At 35.9% G+C, this 25,557-nt stretch overlaps 1 protein-coding gene across 1 annotated transcript in view; it reads right to left on the bottom strand.

Moving 5' to 3' along the window:
• LOC306877608 (integrin alpha-8-like) overlaps window positions 1-25,557 on the bottom strand; it is a 75,496-nt gene that overhangs the window by 7,857 nt on the left and 42,082 nt on the right. Inside the window, exons 17-25 of the mRNA XM_079429465.1 lie at window positions 23,864-24,018; window positions 21,844-21,981; window positions 21,520-21,587; window positions 21,179-21,326; window positions 19,472-19,564; window positions 7,799-7,878; window positions 3,387-3,467; window positions 2,813-2,918; window positions 794-952 (exon numbers count right to left, since the gene is read on the bottom strand). Of these exons, the coding sequence (XP_079285591.1) occupies window positions 794-952; window positions 2,813-2,918; window positions 3,387-3,467; window positions 7,799-7,878; window positions 19,472-19,564; window positions 21,179-21,326; window positions 21,520-21,587; window positions 21,844-21,981; window positions 23,864-24,018 (1,028 nt within the window). The remainder of the gene's footprint in view (window positions 1-793; window positions 953-2,812; window positions 2,919-3,386; window positions 3,468-7,798; window positions 7,879-19,471; window positions 19,565-21,178; window positions 21,327-21,519; window positions 21,588-21,843; window positions 21,982-23,863; window positions 24,019-25,557) is intronic.

Below are 25,557 nucleotides of genomic sequence, written 5' to 3'. Positions count from 1 at the left end.
AATCATTTTAATAGTTCACTTCCTTGTGATATATATATATATATATATATATATATATATATATATATATATATATATATATATATATATATATATATACGCAAGGAATATATATATATATATATGTATGTCACAAGGAAGGAAAAATTAGTACTTAATAAATATTTCTTATTTCAATCAGTTTTTCCATTTTTTTCTAGTGTTTGTCACTGTGTGAATGTGGCCAGGGAGGCAGACAAAATTCTTGGCCAAAACGCTGGTCCAAAACACTCTCCTCTAAAGTTCACAGGAAAAGAGCTCTAATATCAGTCCAGGTGGTTAAAATTCTGAACTCAGCGTGAACGCAGATCAGTTACAAGGCACAGAGACTTCATGAGGACGTTGTGACGCTTCATAATGACTGCACATGAAATCTGAACAGCGATAATAAAGTCCAGTCAAGAGAGGTCAGAATTAGTCCAACACTCTCTGATCAAAAACAAGCAGGACTCAGCAGTCATAGTTTTACATTTATTTGAGGCTCATTAGTAAAAGCACAGAAACCTGAGATTTATGACAGCAAGGAACACAGACAAGAGAGAAAGATGTGACGCAGATGGAGAAAGAAACACTAATTCAAATAACTTGCTCTGTGTATGAGGAAAGATCTGGTCAGGGGCTCAACTTCACTGAAGCATTGTTAAAAAAACTGAATGTGGACACTTTCTTCTAGCATTGGATCGCTTCAAGGAGGACACTCTCAAGGAGAGAAAAACACAGAATAGAAAGAAAAGAGTTTGTGTGCATGTGCTACCTCTAACTTCAGTGGGTTTAGGGAGCCGTTGACACTGCAGTGAACAGGACCGTCAGTGATAATCTGAAGGGCATAAAGGAGGTGTTCCTCATGGTACCGACTGGGCCAACCCACCTCCAACACAGTCCTGCTTATTGAACTCGGACCCTTATTGTGTAACTGTGAAGAGGGAGAAATACAAAAGAGATGAATTCATTTAAATCTATTAAAAAATTATTCAAGTTATACCAACAGGCTGATAAATGTTTTCATATTATAGCCAATATGGTAAATATTGGTAACTACTGATAAATGGCTATTAATATTCATACCATGCTGTGTATTAAATAAAAGAAAAAATATTTGCTAAATAAAACCATATACATTTTCATAAGAAGTGCTGCTGATGTCAAATCAATTAATATGAATCATCAGATTTTATTATACTTACTATGGAAGAATGTACAAAAACTGAAACTTTATCAAACATTCTGTGCTAGCATTAGCGGTTGGATTGAACATGAGCTGAAGCTGCTTCTAACATAAACCATCTGTACAGCGTCTGGCCAACATTTCAGCCAATTATAAAATTAATAGCCACAGGACAGATGGCGTTTAGTGATGCCCTCTCGCAGCAAAAAGAGGTCAAGAGTATCCACAAAAACAAACAAAAAAATAAATAGCTTTCCAGAAGTTGGTTTTTGCTAGCTGAATGCACTACTCCCCATTGGGAAAGTTTATTGTGGTAAGCGTAGATTTCTTATAGCAGATTAGTGTTCGATTTTACTGTTGGAGAGATAATTGAGTTGTTGTTAAAAATAATATTGAGTCATAAAATTATACTGTCTTTCAGATAAAAAGAAATCAATAGATCCTTTTCCTGTTAGTAAACATTGTGACGTTTTTCTGTGGGCGGAGCTGATGTGGTGGCAGAAAGCTTCCCCTGACCGCTTCACTAACGCTAGCGAAATTCCGATTTTACCTGCATATGTAAGGTCACTCACTGTCCGGTATCGTGATTGTTATTTGAAAAGTTTAATTTAATGGACGAAACCTGTTTGGCCGACCCACACACGCTTTTATTCAAAGAATGGGCGATCTGATAGAATTACCTCCGGTTGAGTGACTCACATCTAAAGTGTACAGTTAAGACAATCTCACCGTGACTACCTAGTCATGAAGATGTATATATATAAATTTCAGCTGGCAACTATTTTTACAGCTAACTTACATTATTATTCCAGCCACAATTACTCATAACAATGTATATACAATACATATGATTAAACATATAAATCGTCTGTTTGTTGTTTTACACACATGCACACAGACATTATTTCAAACGCGAGCATTTTTGATGATAGTTTCTGTCCAGTCTGCTCGTTTTATCTCATTTAACCAAAGCTGTCGTCGGTTTTTTGTCTGGCAGTGGCAGCAGCAGCATTCTGACTTTATTCTCGCAATTCCGAGATTATATCTCACAATTCTGATAAGAAAAATCAACTTGTCATTCTCTCTTCTGACTGGCATGACTTGTATGTTTATGTAATTTGTGTGTGTGTGTGTGTGTGTGTGTGTGTGTGTGTATATGCTAGTGGATCCCTTTGGTTACACCACAGTTTTGCAATTTTGTTTTCTGGCCATTTAACAGAGCATGTTAGTTCCAGTACTTTTATACCCTATTTCTTCGGTAACACTTTAGAATAGGGAACACTTATTCACCATTAACTACGACTTTTCCCTCAATAAACTCCTAATTTGCTGCTTATTAATAGTTAGTAAGGTAGTTGTTAAATTTAGGTATTGGGTAGGATTAGGATTGGGGATGTAGAAAAAGGTCATGTAGAATAAGTTATTAATATTAATAATATGTGCTTAATTACTACCAATAAATGACTAATATTCTAGTAATATGCATGCTAATAAGCAACTAGTTAAGAGACCCTAAAATAAAGTGTTACCATTTCTTCTTCTATTCCTGTGTTTTAAGCACTCAATGTTTACCAAAAAGGTTTTGTTTTGTGTCTGTTTATTCCGTACCTCATATATGTGTTGAACCTGAGGGCCGACGTCATCCTCTCTCACAGGTTTCTCTTTGGGTTCCCATCGAGGGAAAGGCAAAACAACCTGAGCTGGATGAGACACACTAAGGAAAAAAGAAGACAATTTTCTTTAAAAGCAGGTACTGTAAGATATAAACATTTAGCATACAGAGTCTTACATATTTGCCAATAAACACAATTCACATTTTAATTTTATAATGTGACAGGTTTCCAAGTGAAAGAGTATATTGAATGAGAGAAAAAAAAAACATTTGGCTGAGTAAAAGTAAGAGATAAGACTGATTATTGGCTAATACATTATCTATATACTCATAAAAACACAAGTTAATTTGATTTTCTATCATTTCCTTTTTTATCATGCACTTTGACCTTCTGCCAATACAATATTTTACATGAACAGTGTTTGGTAATCAGTAGTTTTAATAGTCCAGTGAATAACCTCGACAGATCCCTCTGAACAGGCAAACTGTGTTCTTTTATTAAAATTGGACTGAGACTGCTCATTTTCCACTCAGTGAGACAGAGAGAGACAGATAAAGGGAGATACCCACCCTCTGATCTCCACCTGTGCTCTCGCTGCAATGCTCAGAGTCAAATTCACTGGAACACTTCTCGAGTTGTCCTTATTAGAGCTGTACAGAGAATCAAACAATATATTGTTCATTTGCAATAAAAATCTTTATTACTATAAACATTATTTTAATGCTACATTATCAAGGTAACATTCTGATTTAAAATAAAGTGTCACTAAAATAAAGTTATGTAGTGTTAACTATGAGACAGTAAGGCTCTGTAGTAGGCCACAGTGAACTGGGCCACAGTGTTTCAGACTATTGAACAGTTCCATGTGTGAGCCTCAGGCTGGGAGCATCTGTGTTCTGTGAACGTGTCTGAATGTGAAGATGAGAGGAGGAACAGGGAACAATGCTGTTTTCATCAGAGTGTGTCGTTGTCCTAGAGTTCCCCGAGTCAACTGTCTGGTCAGTCATTGTGAAGTGAAAACCAGAGAGAAAACCCCACCAGCCACACACATACATCAGAACATCAGACAACCCTCATTTGATACAGTATGTCACCACAATGAATGCAAATATTATACAAGTGAACTTCCGCCCGGGGATTGTGGACGAACAAAACTGATGGATTTTAAGCGTGTTGTCACACTTCCATTTGTGTCAATACACAAATAGAAAGTCCTTTCTAAAGTCCTCAAATTGGAAGTATGTTTACCAATTTTCCAACATGTGAAATGAAAAAGTAATATAACTATAACATAATTAAACACTGTACTGTATTTGATGTACTCATGGACCTCTTTTTGGTCATGCCATTTCAGATTCTGTCCTAATATATCTGCCATTGACTCAACTTATTATATGTCACTTTAATAACTGTGCAGCTGTTAAAAACATATAAGTAAAAGTAAAAAATATAATTCTCAGAAATCTAGGAAGTGGAAGTAGAGGAGGTATACACACAAAAAAAAACCCCCATAAAGGTCTGACAATTGTAACATTGATCTTGTGGAATAACCGGGGCTCACAAAAAACGATATATTTACTATATGCCATAAACCTCACTGTGTGACTGAAAGGAACAATGAGACCGCAGAATCTTTGAAGTCTTGTAAGATTTAGTTTCGTTCATTCAGGTCTAAAAGTCTTATTAAATCCTAAATCTTGAGTGAGGAAATGTGATACCTTGATTCCAGCACCTACATTTCCATCCTGAGAGAATCAGAATCCAAGCAATATAAAATAAACTCCAAATTATTTGTGACCCTGGACCACAGGGGTCAATTTGTTCAAAATTGAGATTTATACAACATCATCAATAAATAAGCTTTCCATTGATGTCTGGCTTGTTAGGATAGGACAATATTTGGCTGAAATACAACTATTTGAAAATCTGGAATCTGACATTTCAAAATGTATTAAAATAGAAAATAGTTATTTTAAATTTGTAATTATATTTAACAATATTATTAATATTATTATTTTTTTTTTACATTTATTTATAAACAACCTTGGTGAGTATAAGAGACTTCTTCAAATAATTATTACATAAATCCCTTTAAAAGTAAAAAATAAAAAGCCATTACTACCAACCATCAGAGCCACAGCTTGAAAAGACTTGAAAGACAAAATCTTTCTTGCTGCATGACACCTGGCTTTCATCTCTCTGCATCTGTAGTTTTCTCTCCTTCTCTGTCTTTCACTCTTATTCTGTCTCAAGGTGAAAAATCAGAGTGGGCAGAGGAACATGTGGCTAACATTAGTCACCAGAAAACTTTTCTATCCTCCAGAGACAAGCATACCGAAACAGATAAGACACACACCACAAATGTATTCATACTGCACACACACTTAAGTGCAAACATATTACATGTAAACATGTGCACACTCATTTGTGCAGGAAAACACACATACACACCCTCGGACTCGCCCTTCTGTTTGACCTAACCTTGCTCTGAGTTATGGAGAGACTTTAGGGTTCAGTGATTAAACCCTTAGGGAAATATCCCTCCTCTGAGAGCAGCCTGGCAGTCATCTCAACACCCCAAAACTAACATGTGCACATTAAACCTCCCTGTGCATATGTGTGAGTAACATCACAGTGAGGAGTGTTATTATAACAAATACACTTCACCCCTGAGCTTAACAGAACATGGCCAAGGACATACAAACCAAGAGGGGAATTCTGCTAAATACACAATGTAATGATATGCAAAACTTAAAAATCGACAAGACAGGTTACATGTTCTTAAGAAAGATTTTTATAATTTATATTAAAAAATATATGCTGCCTCGTGTCTATAGCTGAATCACAGCCATGTTGATATAGAGTGATATAACACGGCTACTTGAGTGATATTGCTCATCAGTTCTGGGGAGTAACATCTTACGGAATTACGTTATTTAATTACAAAACAATGTAACTATAATCTGTTACAGTTACTGAGAAAAATTGTGTAATTAAATTAATGATGACACGTTACATGTACTACTATTATAATGACAATAAATTATGTATAATTACCTACAAGTAGCCCTAAGACAAACCCTAATCCTAACCCTGTATAGTTAGTACATGTAGTTAATTAATATTACTTTGTACTTAAATGTATAATTACACTGTAACAAGGGCATCTTAAAACAAAGTACAACCACAGTTGCCTTAAACTTTTAAGTTTGTCCAACTTTTTTTTTTTTTACAGTGTAGCTATGCAAAGATTTGACTTCAAAAACTGTATCATAGCTATTAAACAGTGTTGGGGAAGCTACTCTGAAACTGTAGTTTGACAAGCTACAAGCTACTCGTAAGTTAAAGTAGTTAAACTACAGTCAAGCTACCCTTTTGGAAAAGTAGTTAGCTACACTACAAGTTATTATCAAAAAGTAGCTAGCTACATTGAAACTACTTTTGATTTTTTTGAACAACGTATATTATAAATAACTGAATAAGTGTCTGAGGAATGTTTTAAGTAAAATATTTAGTGTTTAAAACAATGCAATACAATTATGATTTCAAAGAGTATTGTTTTATTACACACAACACTCAAATATCTCAGACTGTTCCAAAAAGTGTAATTATTACTTGTCGTTTCTTTGAGAGACATGAACTTGGACAAAGAAGGCCATGGGTAATTAACGTTAGTTGTTTCTCCATCCTCCAAATCTGCCGCCACGTCTTGCTCCATCATGGATAATATGGGTGTGTCAACCCACTTCTGTACGTCAGTGAACTGTTAGCCGCAAGATGCGTGATTAAACAACAGGTGGCGGTAATGGCAAAAAATGAGTTTGTAATCAAACAAGAAGAATATGCTTGCTTCGCGCTGATTCGCGCAGGCTCGACAAAACGCAATGTAGCTTGTGCTCGCGCTACACCGCTACTTGCTGCAAAAAGTAGTTAGCTACTGGAAAAGCTACACTGTTTAAAAAGCAACTGAGCTACTGCCAAGCTACTGAAAAATGTAGTTAAGTTAGTAGCGTCGCTACTTGTAGTTAACTACTCCCCAACACTGCTATTAAACTATATCTTATGATTTTAAATCTGTATTTAACCTCAGAACGATCTCAAAGTAAAAAGAGGTGCTAAAGTCAGATTTTGTGGTGGTATTTGTTTCAAAATGATTGACAGTTGAAAACATTCATCATACATTTAGAAAAGTAATCAAATGTAATCAGTTACATTACTTTAATAAAGTAATTGAAAATAGTTACACTAATTACTACATTTTAAATAGGATAACTTGTAATCCGTAACCTCTTACATTTCCAAAGTAACCTTCACAACACTTTTGCTCTTATATAAAATAGACAAACTCATTAAACAATTAGCATTTGATGATTAGACCATTAGGACCCATCTCTAATAAAGGCAAAACAGATGACCAAAAAAGCAGAGAACCTACTTTCCTCCCCAATATTTTCTCTACATGCACCCACACACAGACAAACAGTCTCTTCAGGTATGCTATCCATTTTCTGTGACCCATCCAAGGGCATCTTATCAACACTCAGCTTCCTGTTCTGAAGCCCTGACTCTATAACGACTAGCATTTGGGGCCCTTGCTTACAAAATGACCCCTTAAAACATACATCAAAGTGACACACACCATTTATCATGTTCACACACACGCACACACACACACACACACACAACTGAGTAGTGCGAGAGGTCTTTAAATTAAATTACAAGTTAAGGTACCAGAAATGTTAGCCAGCAATGTGTTCAGCTTCTCAGACATACACACCTATTAATTTTATAACTTTATGACCAGTGGGAATGTAAGAACTTCGGTGTTGACAATGATTTGGCCAAAAATGTGAATGATTGTGTGTGTTTGAGTCAAAGATAATCATTGTGAGAATACATTATGCTTACTTGAAGACCAAAGAAACTAATTGTAGATCTGTAACTGGCATTTGGGTGAAATGAAGGGTAATATTTACTGTACCTGTGTATCTGAAGCTCAAAGCGAATGGTAGGAGGGGCATCTTCCAGCCGCTGTACAGAAAACCGTAAACCAACCGACAACTAGAGCCAGAGAGAGAGAGAGAGAGAGAGAAAGAAGAAAGGGAAAAACATGAAGACATCAAAAGCTTAAGGGACATCTGTAAGTGCTCAGTAAAACAGAATAGAGCTCTACCCCCAGTGTCTCAAACAGGAAAAACCCAGCACAATTAACACTGTGCCATCTTACATGCTGGGGGGAGGAGTGTGGGTTCTGTCTGGACAGTCTCACTTTCATACCGCCAACAAATGTGATGCGATCTAGGAAAACCTATCGGATGTCACACTGGGACGTTTTTAGGAAATTAAAAAAAATAGGTTGAATGTCAATTTTTTGTCAAAATTTGGTTTTCATTAAATTATTATTCTATAACATCTTGTCGATTATCTCTGCAAATGTCTTTGCAAAATGTACCTGTTTAGTGCAGAAAAATAGCGATTTATTGTGGCAAGCAGAAAAGACTTTCTCTAATAGTTAACGTTAGACAGTTCACCTCTCAAAATAAACCATGTAACGTATATAATAAAGGTGTATCAATGCACATTTTCCACCAGTCCTGTGTGAACTATGTCATGCAAAGTTGTTGTTTTTTCTTCTTTTTTTTATATTGTGAGATGACAGAACGCAAGGGAACAACGAAGTCTGAAGTAACATACTTAAATGATCTCGTTCGCCTCAATCTCAATTACTTTAATTCAGTTCAAATGGTAACAGTGTGAAATAAAACGACAAGTTTAGAACTCAAAGCTAGTTATAGCTCTGAACTGTGTCTGGTTATGTATTATAAATCCAGAGTCGTAGAACAGGAAAAAAATTGGAGATAGCCTGCATGCTGTAATCTGTGATGTTTTATGAACAGATATAGACTTAATGCTCAAATCAATGCAAGTGTTGTGTGTTCCTTGGGGTCATTTGACAGCAACAGTTTCTCACAATTAAGAGTATGTGAGCGGAGCGAGGAGTGGAGCGGTGTGATTTTGAATAGAGTGAGGAGCAAATTTTTTTTCAAAGTTGGAGCGTCGTGGTTTTCACTCGCTCCAAGAGCGCTCCATCACCGCTCCATCACGAGTACAATTCATGCCAACGTCCCATAATATAACTGCATGTTTAGCAAGAATTGACATGTTAAACATATTTAACTAGCTAGATAGAAAAGGATCACTCAAATTAGAAAGAATGTGAAGGCTATGACTGCTGTGGACTTGAGCGGGAAGTTATATTTCTCAAGGAATTTATTTGTTCCTTCTGAATATTTTCAGCAGACAGCTGACATTTTTGTCCTCAGAATTGCGTGATATAAACTCGCAATTGCGAGTTAAAAAGTCATAATTGTGAGATATAAACTCGCAATTCTGAGAACATCAGCCCCCCCCCAAAAAAAACTGTCAAAAGTATGCCAGCTCTTAAAAACACGTCTTTATAAAGCCATTTTCTCTGATTTATATCTTTTGTTGTCTTTCTGCTCTGCTGAACAAAGTCTAAACACTGGAATCTTCATTCGCAAACAAATAGTAAAATTTCACTAATCATCTCTCTTTCTCGTTGGCTGTAACTGTGTCCATATGGTGTAGTTCATTAGAAGTAGTCTGATAATGGCTGCTGGGATGGATAATGAAGGCCAGTCCTTTAGCTAAAGGCTATGTGCTAACTCTGGAGCCCCATAAATGAGCTTCCCCAGGCGGAAACCTTCCTTACTACAAAGCCCCTCATAACAGACGTGTGAGAGTAACAAGTGCTGTTAAACTTTAAAGAGGAACTGGCGACGGAGCCTCTTTTTGTGGTCTCGCGTCCTTTTTTAAAACACAGAGTTGGTAAATCAAATGAAGATCACGTCTCTGCAACTTCATGCATGTGTTGAGAAATGAGACTTCATCTCAATCTGAGTTAACAAGGCCTGGTTCATATGTTTCTGTGGCAACAGTAATCATCTAATTACACTAATGAGACAATAACTCTTAATCGAAAGTTTTAATGAAACTGAGAACAGATCCTAGTGTATAACATGGGAAAAATGTACAAGTTCCTCAAGTGTGTTTGATTAAATGCATTTCACAACATAGGAATCAAATGTTAGATGCAGTTTCCATTCGAAACAGCACAAACATTCCCATCAAAAGCAATGTGTTTGAAAACATATGTGCAATGGTATTTTTTCAGATGGATTACAGATTGACAAAGTAAAGCTGGATAGAGTGCATCCAGAAAGCATGAAAATGGCCGGAGAGACTGAAGCCATTAACTGTTGCCAAATTCTGTGATTCTACATCACCTTAATGTGACATTAGCTGAAATGGGTAGGAGTCGGTGAAACAATAAACTCATTCAGTGCGTTTCATTTTACAGACCATGAAACTCCTTTCTTCATTAAATACCACAGTGAGAGCAATAGATGGGGTGAGTCATGTCCGATTTGTATGAATTATGGCTCACAAAAGACATTTACACAGTTATTTTAAAACTACCAGTGCATAGAAAATAAGATTCACAGTAGTTAGACGGAGATGGTTTGTTTGGTTTATTAAAATCAGGAGTGAAAAGAGCCAATGCCTTATGGACAGCACTTCTGATGACTTCCTGTCTTTACTGAGAGGGACAGTTCACCCAAAATAGAAAATTCTGTCATAATTTACTCACCCACATGTTGTTCTAAACCTGTATGACTGTCGTTCATCTTCTAAGCACTAATGAAGATATTTGTAATGACATCTGAGAGGTTTCTGTCCCTCCACTGACAGCCTATGCAACTATCACTTTCAAGGCCCAGAAAAGTATTAAAGACATCATTGAAGTAGTCCATGTGACTCCAGTGGTTTAACCCTAATTTTGGGAGGCGACAGAAATGCTTTTAATGTCCAAAAAGCAAAACAAAATAAAACAAAAATAACGACTTTATTCCACAATTTATTCTCTGCATTGGCCCCACAACGTATGCATGTTGTGATGATGCGAGACCCGTCTCGGTGTCACCTGATCCTTCAGAAATCATTCTAATATGCTGATTGGGTGCTCAAGAAACATTTCTCACTATTATCAATGTTGAATAACTTGTTCTGATTAATATTTTTGACATTTTTTTTAGGATTCTCTGAGAAAAGAATTGAAAAGAACAGCATCTATAGTGCTGTCAATCGATAAAAAAAAAAAAACTAATTATAAATATACTTTTATATTGCAATAATTTCACATTCAATCCTCAAATTAATGTAAAAACAACAAAGACTATATTACTATACTATATTTTTAATATTTGTTTAATGGCATCTTTTTTTATGACTGAAGGCCAGTATCAATGATACCAATACTACTGATGTCTCTATAAAATTGTTTCACCCCCCTAATATTTATGGTGTGTCTAACATGTTTTGTGCACATTGGCGATGCCCTATTTGTGATGAATGAGCTGCACCACATGGTCATGACTTCCATTTTATAGGCTATGAGAGGACAGTTTGGAAAATACAAAATCCTGCTCTTCATGTATATTAAAGAACATATTATATGATAACTAGTCAAGTTACACAGAAAAAAAACATAAATAGGGTGCCATGTGGCAAGTCATGTCTTATTATGATTAACTAAAACTATATTCAAATAAAATTGAAAACTGTTTTCTGTAACTTAAATAAAGCTGAAATAAAATATTATTGAAATCTTTCAAAAAATAAATTAAAATTAGAAGTGCTGCCTAAATGTTTACTAAACTGAAATACAATAAATTGCAGCTATACAGAAATACAAAAACGTCAAAAGAAAAAAATGACTAAAACTGACATTAAAATGAAAGTAAGAAATTTAAATATTATTAAATACTATAATATTATACAGTGTCCTCTACTAATATTGTCACCCTTGATAAATATGAGTAAAGACGGCAGTGTTTTTCTCCAATGAATGTTGGCCACAATTATTGGCACCCCTAGAAATTCTTATGAGTAAAATATCTCTGAAGTGCATTCCCATTCATATTCACATTTTTTTAGCACACCAGAGTGACTAGGAGCATGAAATTGTCCAGCCATGACTTCCTGTTCCACAGGATTATAAATATGAGGAACACAAAGGCCAAATTCCCTTAAACATCACAAGGAGTAAAACCAAAGAATATATTTCTGATGTACAGAACAAGATTGTTGAGCTTCACAAAATAGAAAGTGGCTGTAAGAAAAGAGTTAAAGCATTGAAAATCCCCATTTCCACCATCAGGGTAATAATTAAGAGTAATTAAACTCTTAAAATGTAATAATTAAACATAGACCTCTGAGTATCCAGCCAACTGTCTACACACACCGACTAATACTGTTTTAAAACCACAGGTTCATATTGCACGCCCATTCACAGGTAATATTTTGCCTATTCAGTTGTGATGTTCTGATTTATATTTTATGAGCAACATAATCTTTTGACCTGCTGCAGTAAACGCAGTCATAAACCTCTCTGCCCTGCCTCCACTCTCAGCGAGCTGGCACTGCTTGAGCCAAAGCATTTACCAGCTATGCATCAAATTACAGACGAATTACGTTTCAATTGCTTTAACAAGCACTTCAATCAAAACAAACAGAAGAGGAGAGGAATAAACTGGCTAATAAAGATGCAGGTATGCGTGTCAGATACACAGTAAAAATGAATGTTCAGAAACATAAGTAAATAATATAGTAAATATTATAATTAACTCAACTAGCAACAGTAAATGTAAAATATTTGAGTGTTAAATAATCTGTCAGAGCAACCAAAGATTTGTTTTTTTAGCATTTAGCAATGCTAATCTTTTTGAACAATCCTCTTTCTTTTAGATTTATGTTTATTTTCAAAGCCTACATAATATTTATGCTGACAGACAAATTTATTAAACAAGTTGCAATGAGATGCACATATACAGTACCTCAGCACACGATTCTCACACATGGTGAGGATCAACAAATTTTAAATCAGTAAAAATATGAACTCTGATCCACATGACAGCTAAGTGACGATGACAACAGCAGCAGCATAAATTAAGCAAGTCAAATTTAAAACAAGGATTATATTTTAATATTAATTAACATAAAATGTTTTCAAGCTGCAATGCAGGAAACTTGTGCAATATTTTTCAATGTAAATTTGTTTGTTCAGATGACTCAATTTGAAAAGTTGGGAGAATATTTGGATATGTTGTGAACAAATACTTCAGTATCTAAGTAAGGTAAACAAAACAACTTTTGCAAGCGACATGTTTAGAGTATTTTCGCAAAAAAAAAATTAAATTCTTTGTTCAGGCTACTTTTTTTACATTGGTTAGTAGAACTTTTCAAAAGTTGTATTTTTTGCAGCGTTGTTTATATACACTATATATACAATGTTTCGCCTAGGTTTATGGCAAATTTTTTTTTTTTTGGGGGGGGGGGGGGGGGGGGCATACAAAATTATCCGACATAAAAAGATTCATTTAATTTATCTTTTAATTAATGAAAATTAAACAAATCTTATTTTTTTTGGAAAATAAAGGGGATTTAATATTACAATTAAAACATTGAAGACCTATTTTATGATTATTCCTTAAAAATAAGGTTTTAATCATTTTAGTAGGCTATTACATACATTCTACTGAACAATAGGAATATATTTCTGCCGCAAAGTCTACAATTGAACTTTTATTTTGATGGGTTGACGTGAATACCTTTACATTTCTGTGTGTATATGATATGAGGATAGTTTTACTCAAATGAAACGGTCAAATGCTCATGAAGTGACCCTCAGAACAGTTCTGGAGATGTTGTTCATGTATTTATGTCCTCATTTAGTGAGGCAGCAGACGTTAATATCACCGCAAGCCTCACGCGCGCTTCTGTATGAGTAGTAAACAAAACCACGCATCTGCACCATACATTAACACAGAGACAGGCAGAAGTCATATTTAAATAGTAATTTTGCGGCTTAATATTTACAAATACTAGTGGGAGTGGGCTCACTTGTATGTGCGCATACGTTTGTGTGTGTGTGTGTGTGCGTGCGTGCATCGGGGTAGAACTCCACTGTGTGCGATACAGAGAGTGCAAATGTAGTGTAGAGACAGAAATAACATGCCATCGTGTAAATAAGACAAATAACGTAAGGCTATTTTTTTTTTTTTTTTAATAAAAGAACAAGGTATAGACCTGTTCTATAGGAAAGGTAACTTTAAATGACTTCTGTTGTGGTCTGGCGCTATAGAGAAAATAAAATTAAATAAAATTAACTTGACCTTCAAGGGGGGTGGGGGGTGCCGTTGGGGGGCGGGCCGCCCCGCTAAGATAATGGCAGGTGAAATACTGATATACAGTGCCCTCCATAAGTATTGGTACAGTAAAGACAAAATTGCTCTGTTGGCTGTGGAGTCAAGACATTTACAAATATGATTAAAATATGAGACAAAACTACAGAATGTCATATTTTATTATTGGATGATTCAACACATAGATGTTTTACCAAATAAAAAGAACAGCACTTTTAAGATTCATCCCTCTATCTGATGTGAGCATAAGTACTGGAACAGTTGCCTCACAGGTCTTTCTAAGTGATCAGCTGTGTCCTGTTGCATTAATTCTTCAGATATTAAAAGAAGGGAATGTGTCATATCAGTTATATCCATTACTTCTGCATTCTGAATCTTGCATTCGATGATGACACACACAAACCAGGATGAAGACGAGGGAGCTGACTTTGAGAGAAAAGCAAGCAATTTGGATGCTAAAAGACAAGAGGAAGTCAGTTAGAGCTCTAGCAAAAACAAAGGGCATGGAGAAATCAAGAGTTTGGAAACCACCAGCAACGAACAACAACCTGATCGACTGAGGAAACAACAGTAGTTGATGACAGACAAATCATAAAAGCTGTGAAAATGAATCCTGAAAGACGTGTCTGTAAAATCACCAACAACTTCCAGAAAGCTGGGGTGATGCTCTGACAATTTACTGTCCTCAGGAGACTTTGACACAGAATTACAGATGCTACACAGCAAGATGCAGACCTCTGATCAGCACCAAAAATAGAAAGGGAACATTAGAGTTTGCAGAAAAGCACAAAGGTGAGCCAGAAGAGTTTTGGAACTGTTTTTATGGACCGATGAGACAAAGATGAACCTTTATCTAAGTGAAGGCAAAGGAAAAATGTGGAGAAAAAAAAGGAACTGCAAATTATCCCAAGCATACAGCCTCATCTGTAAAGCAAGGTGGAGGTGATGTCGTGGCATGGGCATGCATGGCTGCCTCTGAAACAGGCCCTCTCAACTTTACTGATGACTTAATGTATGATGACAGTAGCAGAATTCATTTGGAAGGGTACAAAACCATCTTGCCTACCAATATTCAAGAAAATACCACCAGATTCACTGGGAAGTGCTTCATATTGCATCAAGACAATGACCCAAAACATCAGTTCGGTCAAGGCATTTATAAGGGAAAAGAAATGGAAAGTCTTAGATTGCCCAAATCAATCTCCAGATTTACATCCGATTGGAAACGAATGTCACCAGATGAAGAGGAGAGTAAAGGCAGAAACTCCCCAAAACAAGCAACAATTGGAATTGGCTGCATTAAAGGCTGGGAAAAGCATTTCAAAGGATGAGACCAAGAGTCTGGTGATGTCTATGGGTCACAGACTCACTGCTGTGATTGTGAGCAAGGGATCTGCAACTAAATAATAGCTTTTAATCTTTTATATCTGCCTTATGTTCAACTGTCCCAATACTTATGCTCACATCAATGAGTGGGATGAACTCTAAAAGTGCAGTTCTTTTTATTTGGTAAAACATGTATTTGTTGAAACGGCTAATAATAAAATGTGACATTCTGTAGTTTTGTCTCATATTCATCTTTTAATCATTTTTGCAAATGTCTTGACTCCACAGCCAACAAAGCAATATTGTCTTTACTGTACCAATACTTACGGAGGGCACTATATATATATATATATATATATATATATATATATATATATATATATATATATATATATATATATATATATATATATATATATATTAGGGCTGTCAATCGATTAAAAAAATTTAATCACAACTTAATCGCATATTTTTATTTGTTCTAAATGTACCTTAAATTAATACTTTTCAAGTTTTTAATACTCTAATCAACATGGGCAAGGACAAATATGGATGCTTTATGCAAATGTATGTTTATTATTATTGAAACCACAGTCAACATAGAGCATGAAGACTAGACATGTTTCAAAGGTCATAGATGTTCTTCAAAGAACTTGTTCATGTCTATTAGACACATGAAAAAAGAAATACCAGGTTCCCATTACTTCTCTTTCTTTGCACTGAGCAATTTACACTAACCTGCTAACATTTTTGCAGGACAGGGCAGCTCTTCTTCTGAACATGCAAAATGTACATATATTATTTATTATTACATTTGTTTCCCTCTCTGTGCCCACATACTGTATTTTGATGAAGCTAAATTCTCAATAAAACTGTTTTCATTGGTATATTTTACTGTTTCTGTTGTCAGACAATGGAATGAATATGAAATAGTGACTGAAACGCGATCCATTAAGACAACATAACCAGCTTTCACTTCCAAGATGTTAATCTGCACAAAAAAATCATGATAATCGCACCGTCGTCTGATGAAATTAAAAATACACATAAGATAATGATAATAGCTGTACTGTGCGCACGCTGGGAGAGCAAGACCTTGCGCTCGCGCGGCAGTACCGGCGATTCTCAGAAACTAAGTTGGCAACACTGTGTATCCCCATTTCTCCAACTACGGGTTAGGCCACGGGTCAAACCGAAACTATGCGCTGCGTTAATCGCTCGTTAAAAAAAATTTGTGCCGTTAAAATGAATTTGACAGCACTAATATATATATATATATATATATATATATATATATATATATATATATATATATATATATATATATATATATATATATATATATAAATAAAAATTTATTGGTATCTATGGTTCCATGAAGAAACTTTAACATCCATGGAAATTTTTCATTGCACAAAAGGTGAAACCTTTATTTTGGTAATTTTGGTACTTTACATATTATATTCAGTTCATTATATCTAACCACACAAAAATCTATATTTGTTGCGCAACAGTAGACATGTTGAAACCAATTTCCATGTGCAAGATGAATTAAACACTACATTTAGATTCACAAAAACAGTAAACCTCTCCATAAAACTGACCATTGTTACTGTAACTCAGATTTATTATTTTACAGAATTTATATCCAGCCAACTAAAAACTTTAGATGTAACTAGCCACTTTTTTAGTTGGAGAAACCTTGGTTTTGTTCATAATATGTTCCAAAATATATCATGTCTTGAAATGTGTTCAAGTCACAAAATTTCTCCAACAACTGAAAAAAAACTAAAAACTTACAGCTGCATACATCAATTTAGAATAATGATACAATGTAATCTTCCATACTTTTAATGAAAGAGAAATGTACAATATGGATGAAGCGGACTGAGCCTAATGAGCAGTTTACCCTGAGGGCTTTGAGGAAATGGGAAACCGATAGAGAGAGAAAGAGAGAGGGAGAGAGACAGACACAGAGTGCTTTTATAAATGTTATTAAGCTGTTCACAAATGACATAGAAAAATACTAGTAGAAATAGCAAACAACAACATAACACCATACATGAATTTGTAATTCAGAATAATAATAATTATTCTGAATACAGCTTTATGTGTGTGTTTGTTTGTGTGTGTATGAGATGCAGGATGTTGTGTTGGGAGTGTGTGTTGAGTATGTGTGACAGGTCAAGAGTGTGTTTTGTAACTGTTATAACTGCACCCCAGGCTGAGATATTTGGGATGGCTGGAGACGGGTTGCCATGGTGACTAGTAAATAGATGGAGAGTGTTTAGACTGAACCTCAAACTTTGTCCCAATCTGTTTACACCCGCCCTTCACACACACACTCCATCATTCCACTTTTTCTCTCTACCCGCTGTTTTGTTTTCCAAACTCTCATTAACAATGTTCAACATCAACCTGACAGACAAACGGGGAAGAAAGAGAGAGGAGAGAAGGAGAAGAAAATGATCGAGCTATTAACAAGAAAAAGACCACGTAAGGGATTTGTGTTTTCTCTTTAGTCAACACACAAGCTCATATCATCAGGGAGATGTATATTTGTCCTTAATGGCACATGAATGAACACATCTGTATAACAGCTACATTCTTGAGGGTCCACGGGCCAGTAGGCAAGCAGTCTTAAAAAATATCTCGGTGAGTGAAGACATACTTCTGGAAGGATTAAGTGATCCACAGCAAAAAATAAGTTTCTTAATATTTTTGTAATTAACCGTATATAGTCCACAAATAACAAAATACAAGTAACAATTTGCTGTTTTGAGCACAAATCTAACAAAATATAGGTTTGTTTAAAATGCAAAAAAAAGCCAAAACAAAATAATTTACAAAAATTGTTTTAGATAATTGTTTTGCAAATAAAAATATACTTTATCAGTTTCATTTATTTATTAAAAACAGCAATACTGTGAAAAATTATTACATGATTGATAATATAATATGTAAAATTTAAAAATGACTTTTCTATTGTAATATATTTTAAAATGTAATTTATTTATTGTGTGATTTTTGTGTTATTATTGTGATTGGAAAGCTCAATTTTCAGCAGCCGTTACTCCAGTCTTTAGTGTCACATGATGTTTCTGAAATCTAATTCTGATTTGATGTTCAATAAACATTTCCAATTGTTTTCTACAGTGAAAATACAATTTTTCAGCTTTTGATCTATTTCCTTGCTGAATAAAATGATTAATTGCATTAATTAAAATAAAAAAAATAAAAATTTTTGAACATGTTTATGCACTCATCTCTGGTTTCATTACTGAAAAAAACTGATTCAATTTAATCTCCTTCAGTTTTAGCACCCTGTTTTGGTTGAACAGGATCAGGAGGTGTGTGTGTGATGCATCGGCAGGTGTCTCATACAGGACCTGATATCTCAGCAAACTGACAGTGCTGCTAAATACCTGGCTATTAAAAGGCAAACTGATACCCTTTTCTCACCACTCTAAAATCCTCCTTCCTCTGTCCTGCTCATTTATGTTAATGCGCTGAAGGATTCAAGGCCCAAAACATATGCAAGTATGCAAGAATAAAAACTCTGCACAAACATATGAACATAAGGCCAATTTTATGTGTTGACAAATGCATCAAAATCCGATTTATAATGCAACTCAAGTTTGCATTGAATTCTCAGCGCTGCCGCAAATTTATTTTTATTTTTTTGTCAATTTATGTCATGGTGGCTGTATAAGGGTAATTGTTTGAAATGAAGATTGCTGAGCAAGTTAGTTAAGTTTAGACTGGTAGTTAGAATGTTGACAAGTTTATAGTTTGCTACCTGAATGATAACATATCTGGTTTAATGACAGACATTTGAAGGAAACCCTATCGCTCCCTTGAGTACTGAGGTTTGTTAGCATCACTAATGCAAGAAAGCACATTATACACCATATGTCTATGACGTAAGTATGTACTGCACACTTGCAAAGCATTGGCCAAGCATTCACGTTATCGTACTACTACAGAGTACTGTATGTTTCACTCAGACATTATATCATATCAACAGAGTTGATGGCTCTTACGTTTGTGTCAGCCACCATTGGGTTTCCCAGGTCACAAACCACAACTCTGGTATCATTCTCTGTCCTGTGCTCACAGTTCAGCCGCTGAAGATCCTGAGACAGAGAGAAAAAAAGATTTCAGCTCTTCATTATTTAATGTATGATAGCGGCTTTTTTGAACTACATGCTGCATGTCTAAGGAACACAAACAGAATGTAACTTCAGAACAAAAAATTTAAAATATATTTAAAATATTAAATAAATAAATAAACCATGAATAAACTGAATAAAATAAAATGTGCATGACATCACTGAAAACAAAACCGGGCAATAATAAACCCAGTCAATAACTAACATAAGCCCATGAAAACAGGTCTCTGGAGGGTCAAGAGAGGGACGGAGGAAAGGAAACAAGAGAGAGAGAAAGTACAAGATGAATTCCCTGATAGTAATTCACATCATACATCACTGAGGCACTCCCCCTGTCATCTCGTCAACCCCCTACATCAGTCTCTCTTTTCTTCCATCTCCCTCCTCTGGCAACCACTTCCTCTCACCAAAACAGAGTCAAACCGTAACTAGTCTGTTCCCCGAAGAGCAGCTAATGTACTTGTGCAAATTGCATTAAGAGCCACTCTCAAACACGTGCTGCAATTACCAGCTATACACTGCATCTGTTAAACTCATAACTGACAGACAGAGAGAGATCAGATCTTTTGCGGTCAGTGCCACAGAGCGCCAGTGTCTCATGCGGGAAGACACAGTGATGCATGAACGGGATGATGGAATGACAGCCAAAGATATGAATGAAGATAAGTGAATACAGGATTGAATGAAATGAGATAAACAGTCAGTTAGATCTCAGCAATGTATAACTGAGAACACCTAGACATGAGGCATGTTTTAGACTACGGTTAATAAGAAACCATACCCATAATTAGATCAACATTCACTGCATTCCTGCCTCATTACAACATCAAAGACACTGCAGCGCTCATGTTTGTGTTTTTAACTCGGAGTCAGAATGGATTACCGATTTAGCATTTTACCACGATGAACTTAAAGCTATTTAGTATGTGATATTTCACAAGACCTGAGCTCACATTATTCTGTGTCATGACCAGGTGCAAAGCGATAAAATGTCATCTTAGTCTTGAACAATACAGAATGATAGATAGAAATATAGAGAGAACGATAAATAGATAGACAGACAGACAGATAACCTATATTGCATCTAATATTCATATTAAATGTAAATTATTTATACACTATAAGCAAAATAAACTCATGAGAATACAGTGGGTGAGTCATAATCTAAACACAGCAATGAGAGTCTGAGACTAAAATAAACCTTCTATAATCAGAGCAACTATAAATAAAAGACATCATACAAAGGACTTTTACTAAATGCAGTATTAATTAACTTCTACATCCAATCGCCCACCCAGACCCACATAAACACACACACATTAATCACTTTTCCACTATTGAGTCAATGAAAGCCAGGGTTAACGACAGGCCAGGCAGAGCCAATAGTCTGCAACTTTGAGCTACAAGGCCAAAATCAAGCTGTTTCCACTGTTAGGCCACTAGTCCTGCAGTGCTACTATAAACCCACCCTTAACATGCCTCCCTGGGACAAACATCTCACAACACCACCAGTTTACCAGTGCATGTGCACATACAGTATATGTACAGTAAAAAAGGATAGTGGGTAATGTTGTTTACCTCACGTCTGCGCTCCACACCATTATAGTCTGCCTCTGGCGGGAGGATCACATGAAGCTCCGCCTCGTACGCCCCCTCGCCCTCATTGGCTGCATTAACGGTCAACATAAGCAAGTTGTCATCACCGATTATAAGTTCAGTCCGGTCCCTATAAAAATAAATAATCAAACCTGCATTTAAAACCACTTCTTATATGAGGCCAAAATCAAAGAATGACTTACTATAAAACATAAACAACTGATACATGATAGAACACTGCACATAAAACAAAAACACAAACAATTGCTCAGTGGCACACACATGTACTGTAATGACGTACTGCATCAAACCCATTGACTCACATTTTAGCAGACAGTTTGAGATCTGGGATGCACATGTTGTCTTCTCCACAGTCCAACAGGATGTTTGCCTAAGGGAGAGTGAAAAAAAAAATCTGTTTTTTGGTTTGTTTGTTTGTTCACTGAATTGAACTTATGTTTTACTTTCTCTCTACTTAACTCTGTTTATATCAGACAACAAGATGTTGTCTTGTTTTTAATCATAAAAAAGAAACTTATTTTAAATCCTGCATGTCATGTTGTCCTAAGTGAATTATTAAAGTACACATGAATGCACAAATGCAGCATTTCACAAACAATGCGAAAACATTCATGTTGCATGCAAACCTGCTCATGGTGGAAGGTCTTGCTGTAGTGGTCCAAAATGGGCCGCAGCTGTAGGCCAGGGGGAGGAGAGTTCTGGTCCAGACTGTAGTTCAGTGTCACACTGATAGGACTCAGTTTATCTCTGAACTCTCCCTCATCCTAATGCAGACAGAGAAAGATGAGACAAAGAAAAAGCGGATTGCAAACAGACCTGAATTACTCTTCCTCTCATCTTAGTTTCACTTTTTCTAGTCTTTTGATTATCTTCATCCTTTGACATCAATCTGTTTCCTTTACATGTCAGAGAAAAATCACAGCTGCTGTATGAGCATGCTTGCCTCAGAGAGCCAAGGGCAATAAATACAATTATTTAATAAGTTACGAGGATCTGAGAAAATGAGAAAGTATGTTTATGTTTCTGAAGATTTTTATTTTTATTTTTTTTGCATGTGTGTCACACTTGAATGATTCAGATCAAACTAATTTTATCCCAAGTAAATACAAAATGCAGTTTTGAAATAATGATTTAATTTATTAAGGGAAAAAAAGCTGTCCAAACCTGCCTGACCTTACGTGAAAAAGTAATTGCCCCCTAAATCTAAAAACTAGTTGTGCCACCCTTTTGCAGCAACAACTGCAATCAAGTGTTTGCTATAACTGGCATTGAGTCTTTCACATCGCTGTGGAGGAATTTTGGCCCACTCTTTGCAGAATTGTTTTAATTCAGCCACATTGGAGGGTTTTCGAGCATGAATGTACTGTTTAAGGTCATGCCACAGCATCTTAATTGAATTTAAGTCCGGACTTTGATTTGGCCACTTCAAAACCTTAATTTTGTTTTTCTTGAGCCATTCAGAGGTGGACTTGCTGGTGTGTTTGGGATCATTGTCCTGCTGCATAACCCAAGTGCGCTTGAGCTTGAGGTCACAAACTGATGGCTGGACATTCTCCTTCAGGATTTTCTGATAGAGTGCAGAATTCATGATTCCATCAATTATATCAAGTCTTCCAGGTCCTGAAGCTGCATGAAGCTTTTGTTACTCATCTGTTCTTCAATTTCTTTATATCACGGCATGATGTGTTGCTCTTTAAGCATGTTTCACTTTGTCAGACAGGTTCTGTTTAAGTGATTTCTTGATTCAACAGGTCTGGCAGTAATCAGGCTTGGGTTTGGCTAGTGAAATTTAACTCAGCTTTCTAAAATAATGTGGTTAATCACAGTTCTTTCATGATTTAACAGGAGGGGGCAATACGTTTTTCACGTAGGGCCAGGTAGGTTTGGACAGCTTTTTTCAATGAAACCTTAATAAATGAAATCATCATTTAAAAACTGCATTTTGTATTTACTTGCATTATCTTTGTGTACTATTAAAATTAGTTTGATGATCTGAATCTTTTAAGGGTGACAAATATGCAAAAAAACAAAAACAAAAAAAAAAAAACAGGAAAGGGGCAAAAACCTTTTAACGGCACTGTGTGTGTGTGTGTGTGTGTATATACACACACACACACACACACACACACACACACACACTATAATAATAATAATAAATGTTGCTGATATTTGAGAAAATAGAACAATATTTAAAAAAATTATAACTTTTTATTTAATAATAATAATAATAATAATTATTATTATATATCAGTATATCTAAAATAATAATCCATTTTATTATTTTTATTAAATAATTTTCTGTTTCTAATTTCTGTTCTTATGTTGTTGGATGTTTGTGCTTTACATCTGCAATATATCGTAGTGACAGGTCATGTTGCCTGAGATTTTATCAGTCAAATTGAGTTCAATTCCTGTGTCACCTTGGCCCAGCAGAATTTTTGGTCTCATTTTTGAGACACACTCTCACGGAGGCGTTCTCACATTGCTTATTCCATCCAGATGAGCCGTGTTGCACTAGGAGCTTGGTTTGGCTCACAATTAACTTTCCCATGGGTTCAGTTGTAGTGAAGATAAAACAAGAATTTATCACGAGGAACGAGGCCAGTTCAGCAATGTTCTGTGCTGCGTGTGGACTATAAGGCTCACCCGCAGGTAAACAGAGTAGTTGTGGCAATGTTGGTGGTCCCCTTGACCCAGAACCAACTGCTGGGTTCTCTGATGCTGGTGAGAGTCCATAAACAAGATCCGCTTAACTGCTCCACGCTGCTTCAGCCAGTCCAGCTGCAGGTCCATTCTCAGAGCTGAGAGAGAGAGAAAAAGACGGGCATGCTATTGTTAGCTCCACCTTTACAGACTCTAATTCCTGCAATTTCTGCTCAGACCAAACAGGTTTTGGACCATAAAAATTGCACGTTCCTAAGGTTAATGACCAGGGCTTCTGAACAACTATCAAATAGTGCTACCAACAAACGTGCACCTCACACACACAGCCACACCTGTTCTTTGTCATCTCCAAAACCATATGCACTGATTTTTAACAGGCCTGCGTTCAGAAGTACTGGGAAAGAGGCTTTTATTGCCTGTTGATTTAACTGAGTTTGGCACCTTCTCCATTTTGGCCATTACTAAAGCCACTTACATACAGATGTTCAACAAGTGCTGAGACACACAAACTCACACTGAGCACAACACATATAAGTGAAAATGATAAAATATCTCTGTCAGCAAGCACCATGAGACTATCCCTGCGTCCCAATGTTCATACTATCCATCCTAAATAGTATGTGAGATCATAATGAGTGTGTCCCAAAGCATAGTATGTTGAAAAGAGTACGCCAAAAGTCCCCAGATGGTCTACTATTTCAGGTCGATTTTTGAAGTGTGGATCCGTGCACTCTACTGGCTAGTAATTGCCCACACTCCATTGCGCATTGGCGAAGGATTCGGTCCAGAACTACAACCACGAATAAAACGCGTTAGAAAAAACAAATGTGGCGGATGCACGTGATCGATGGTTAGGTAGAGAGGTTTGCAAAAAGGGGTTTGAGTTACTAATAATCAACATTTAACCTGGTAAAAATATTTATTTATTGTTATACATGTTATATTTCATCTGCAACAGCAATGTGAACTGTTATAAACATCCATTTGGTCGTTAACTTTTAAATGCATCATTATGTAGAAAATATGAGCAGAGTTCTCTGCATGAAGACCCACGACTGGCAGATCAAAGAGCTATTATTTTCTCTCCAATACGTTAGGAAGTTAAATGAAATGAGGAGTATGTTAACTGTGACAAGATGATTGACAGGCCAGTTTACAGTGACAGGGTGCGTGTAAGAGATGCGACAGAGCGCTCCGGTAAAGACGCAGTTGTGTGATGTGTTAGTATGTCCCAAAGCTTGCCTACTCTTCTACTACACACTCTAAAGTGTGTACTTTTTCTTCACCAAAAGAGTACCTACTTTTAGGGTGTAGTAGTAGGCACATTTGGACACTGCAAATGTGTACTGGATGATGAAATCATTTGGTTTTATTATTAGCCAGAGTGCAACATTAGAGTTCTAGAAGTCTCATTCATTTTTCCATAGAGCAATTGACTTATAAACAATAATCAAAATATACTATGAGCTCTGAAATGTAGAAGGCACAAAAACCATGTGTATTTGCCAAGTACAAGTATGAAGCAACACTGACCAATCAGAAATGTCGCTGTTACCATGTAAACAAAAGACAACTGTAAAAGTCCACTCCCTTTAAGTAAGAAGAAAGACATAATGGACCAAGATAAATTTATTTGGTTCAGATGGAGTCAAGCGTGTGTGGTGGCAACCAGGTGA

The sequence above is a fragment of the Barbus barbus genome (genome assembly GCF_936440315.1).
Source record: "Barbus barbus genome assembly, chromosome: 12".
NCBI classification, from domain to species: domain Eukaryota; kingdom Metazoa; phylum Chordata; class Actinopteri; order Cypriniformes; family Cyprinidae; genus Barbus; species Barbus barbus.
The sequence above is the reverse complement of the archived record's forward strand: the minus strand, read 5'-3'. Positions and strand labels throughout refer to the sequence as shown.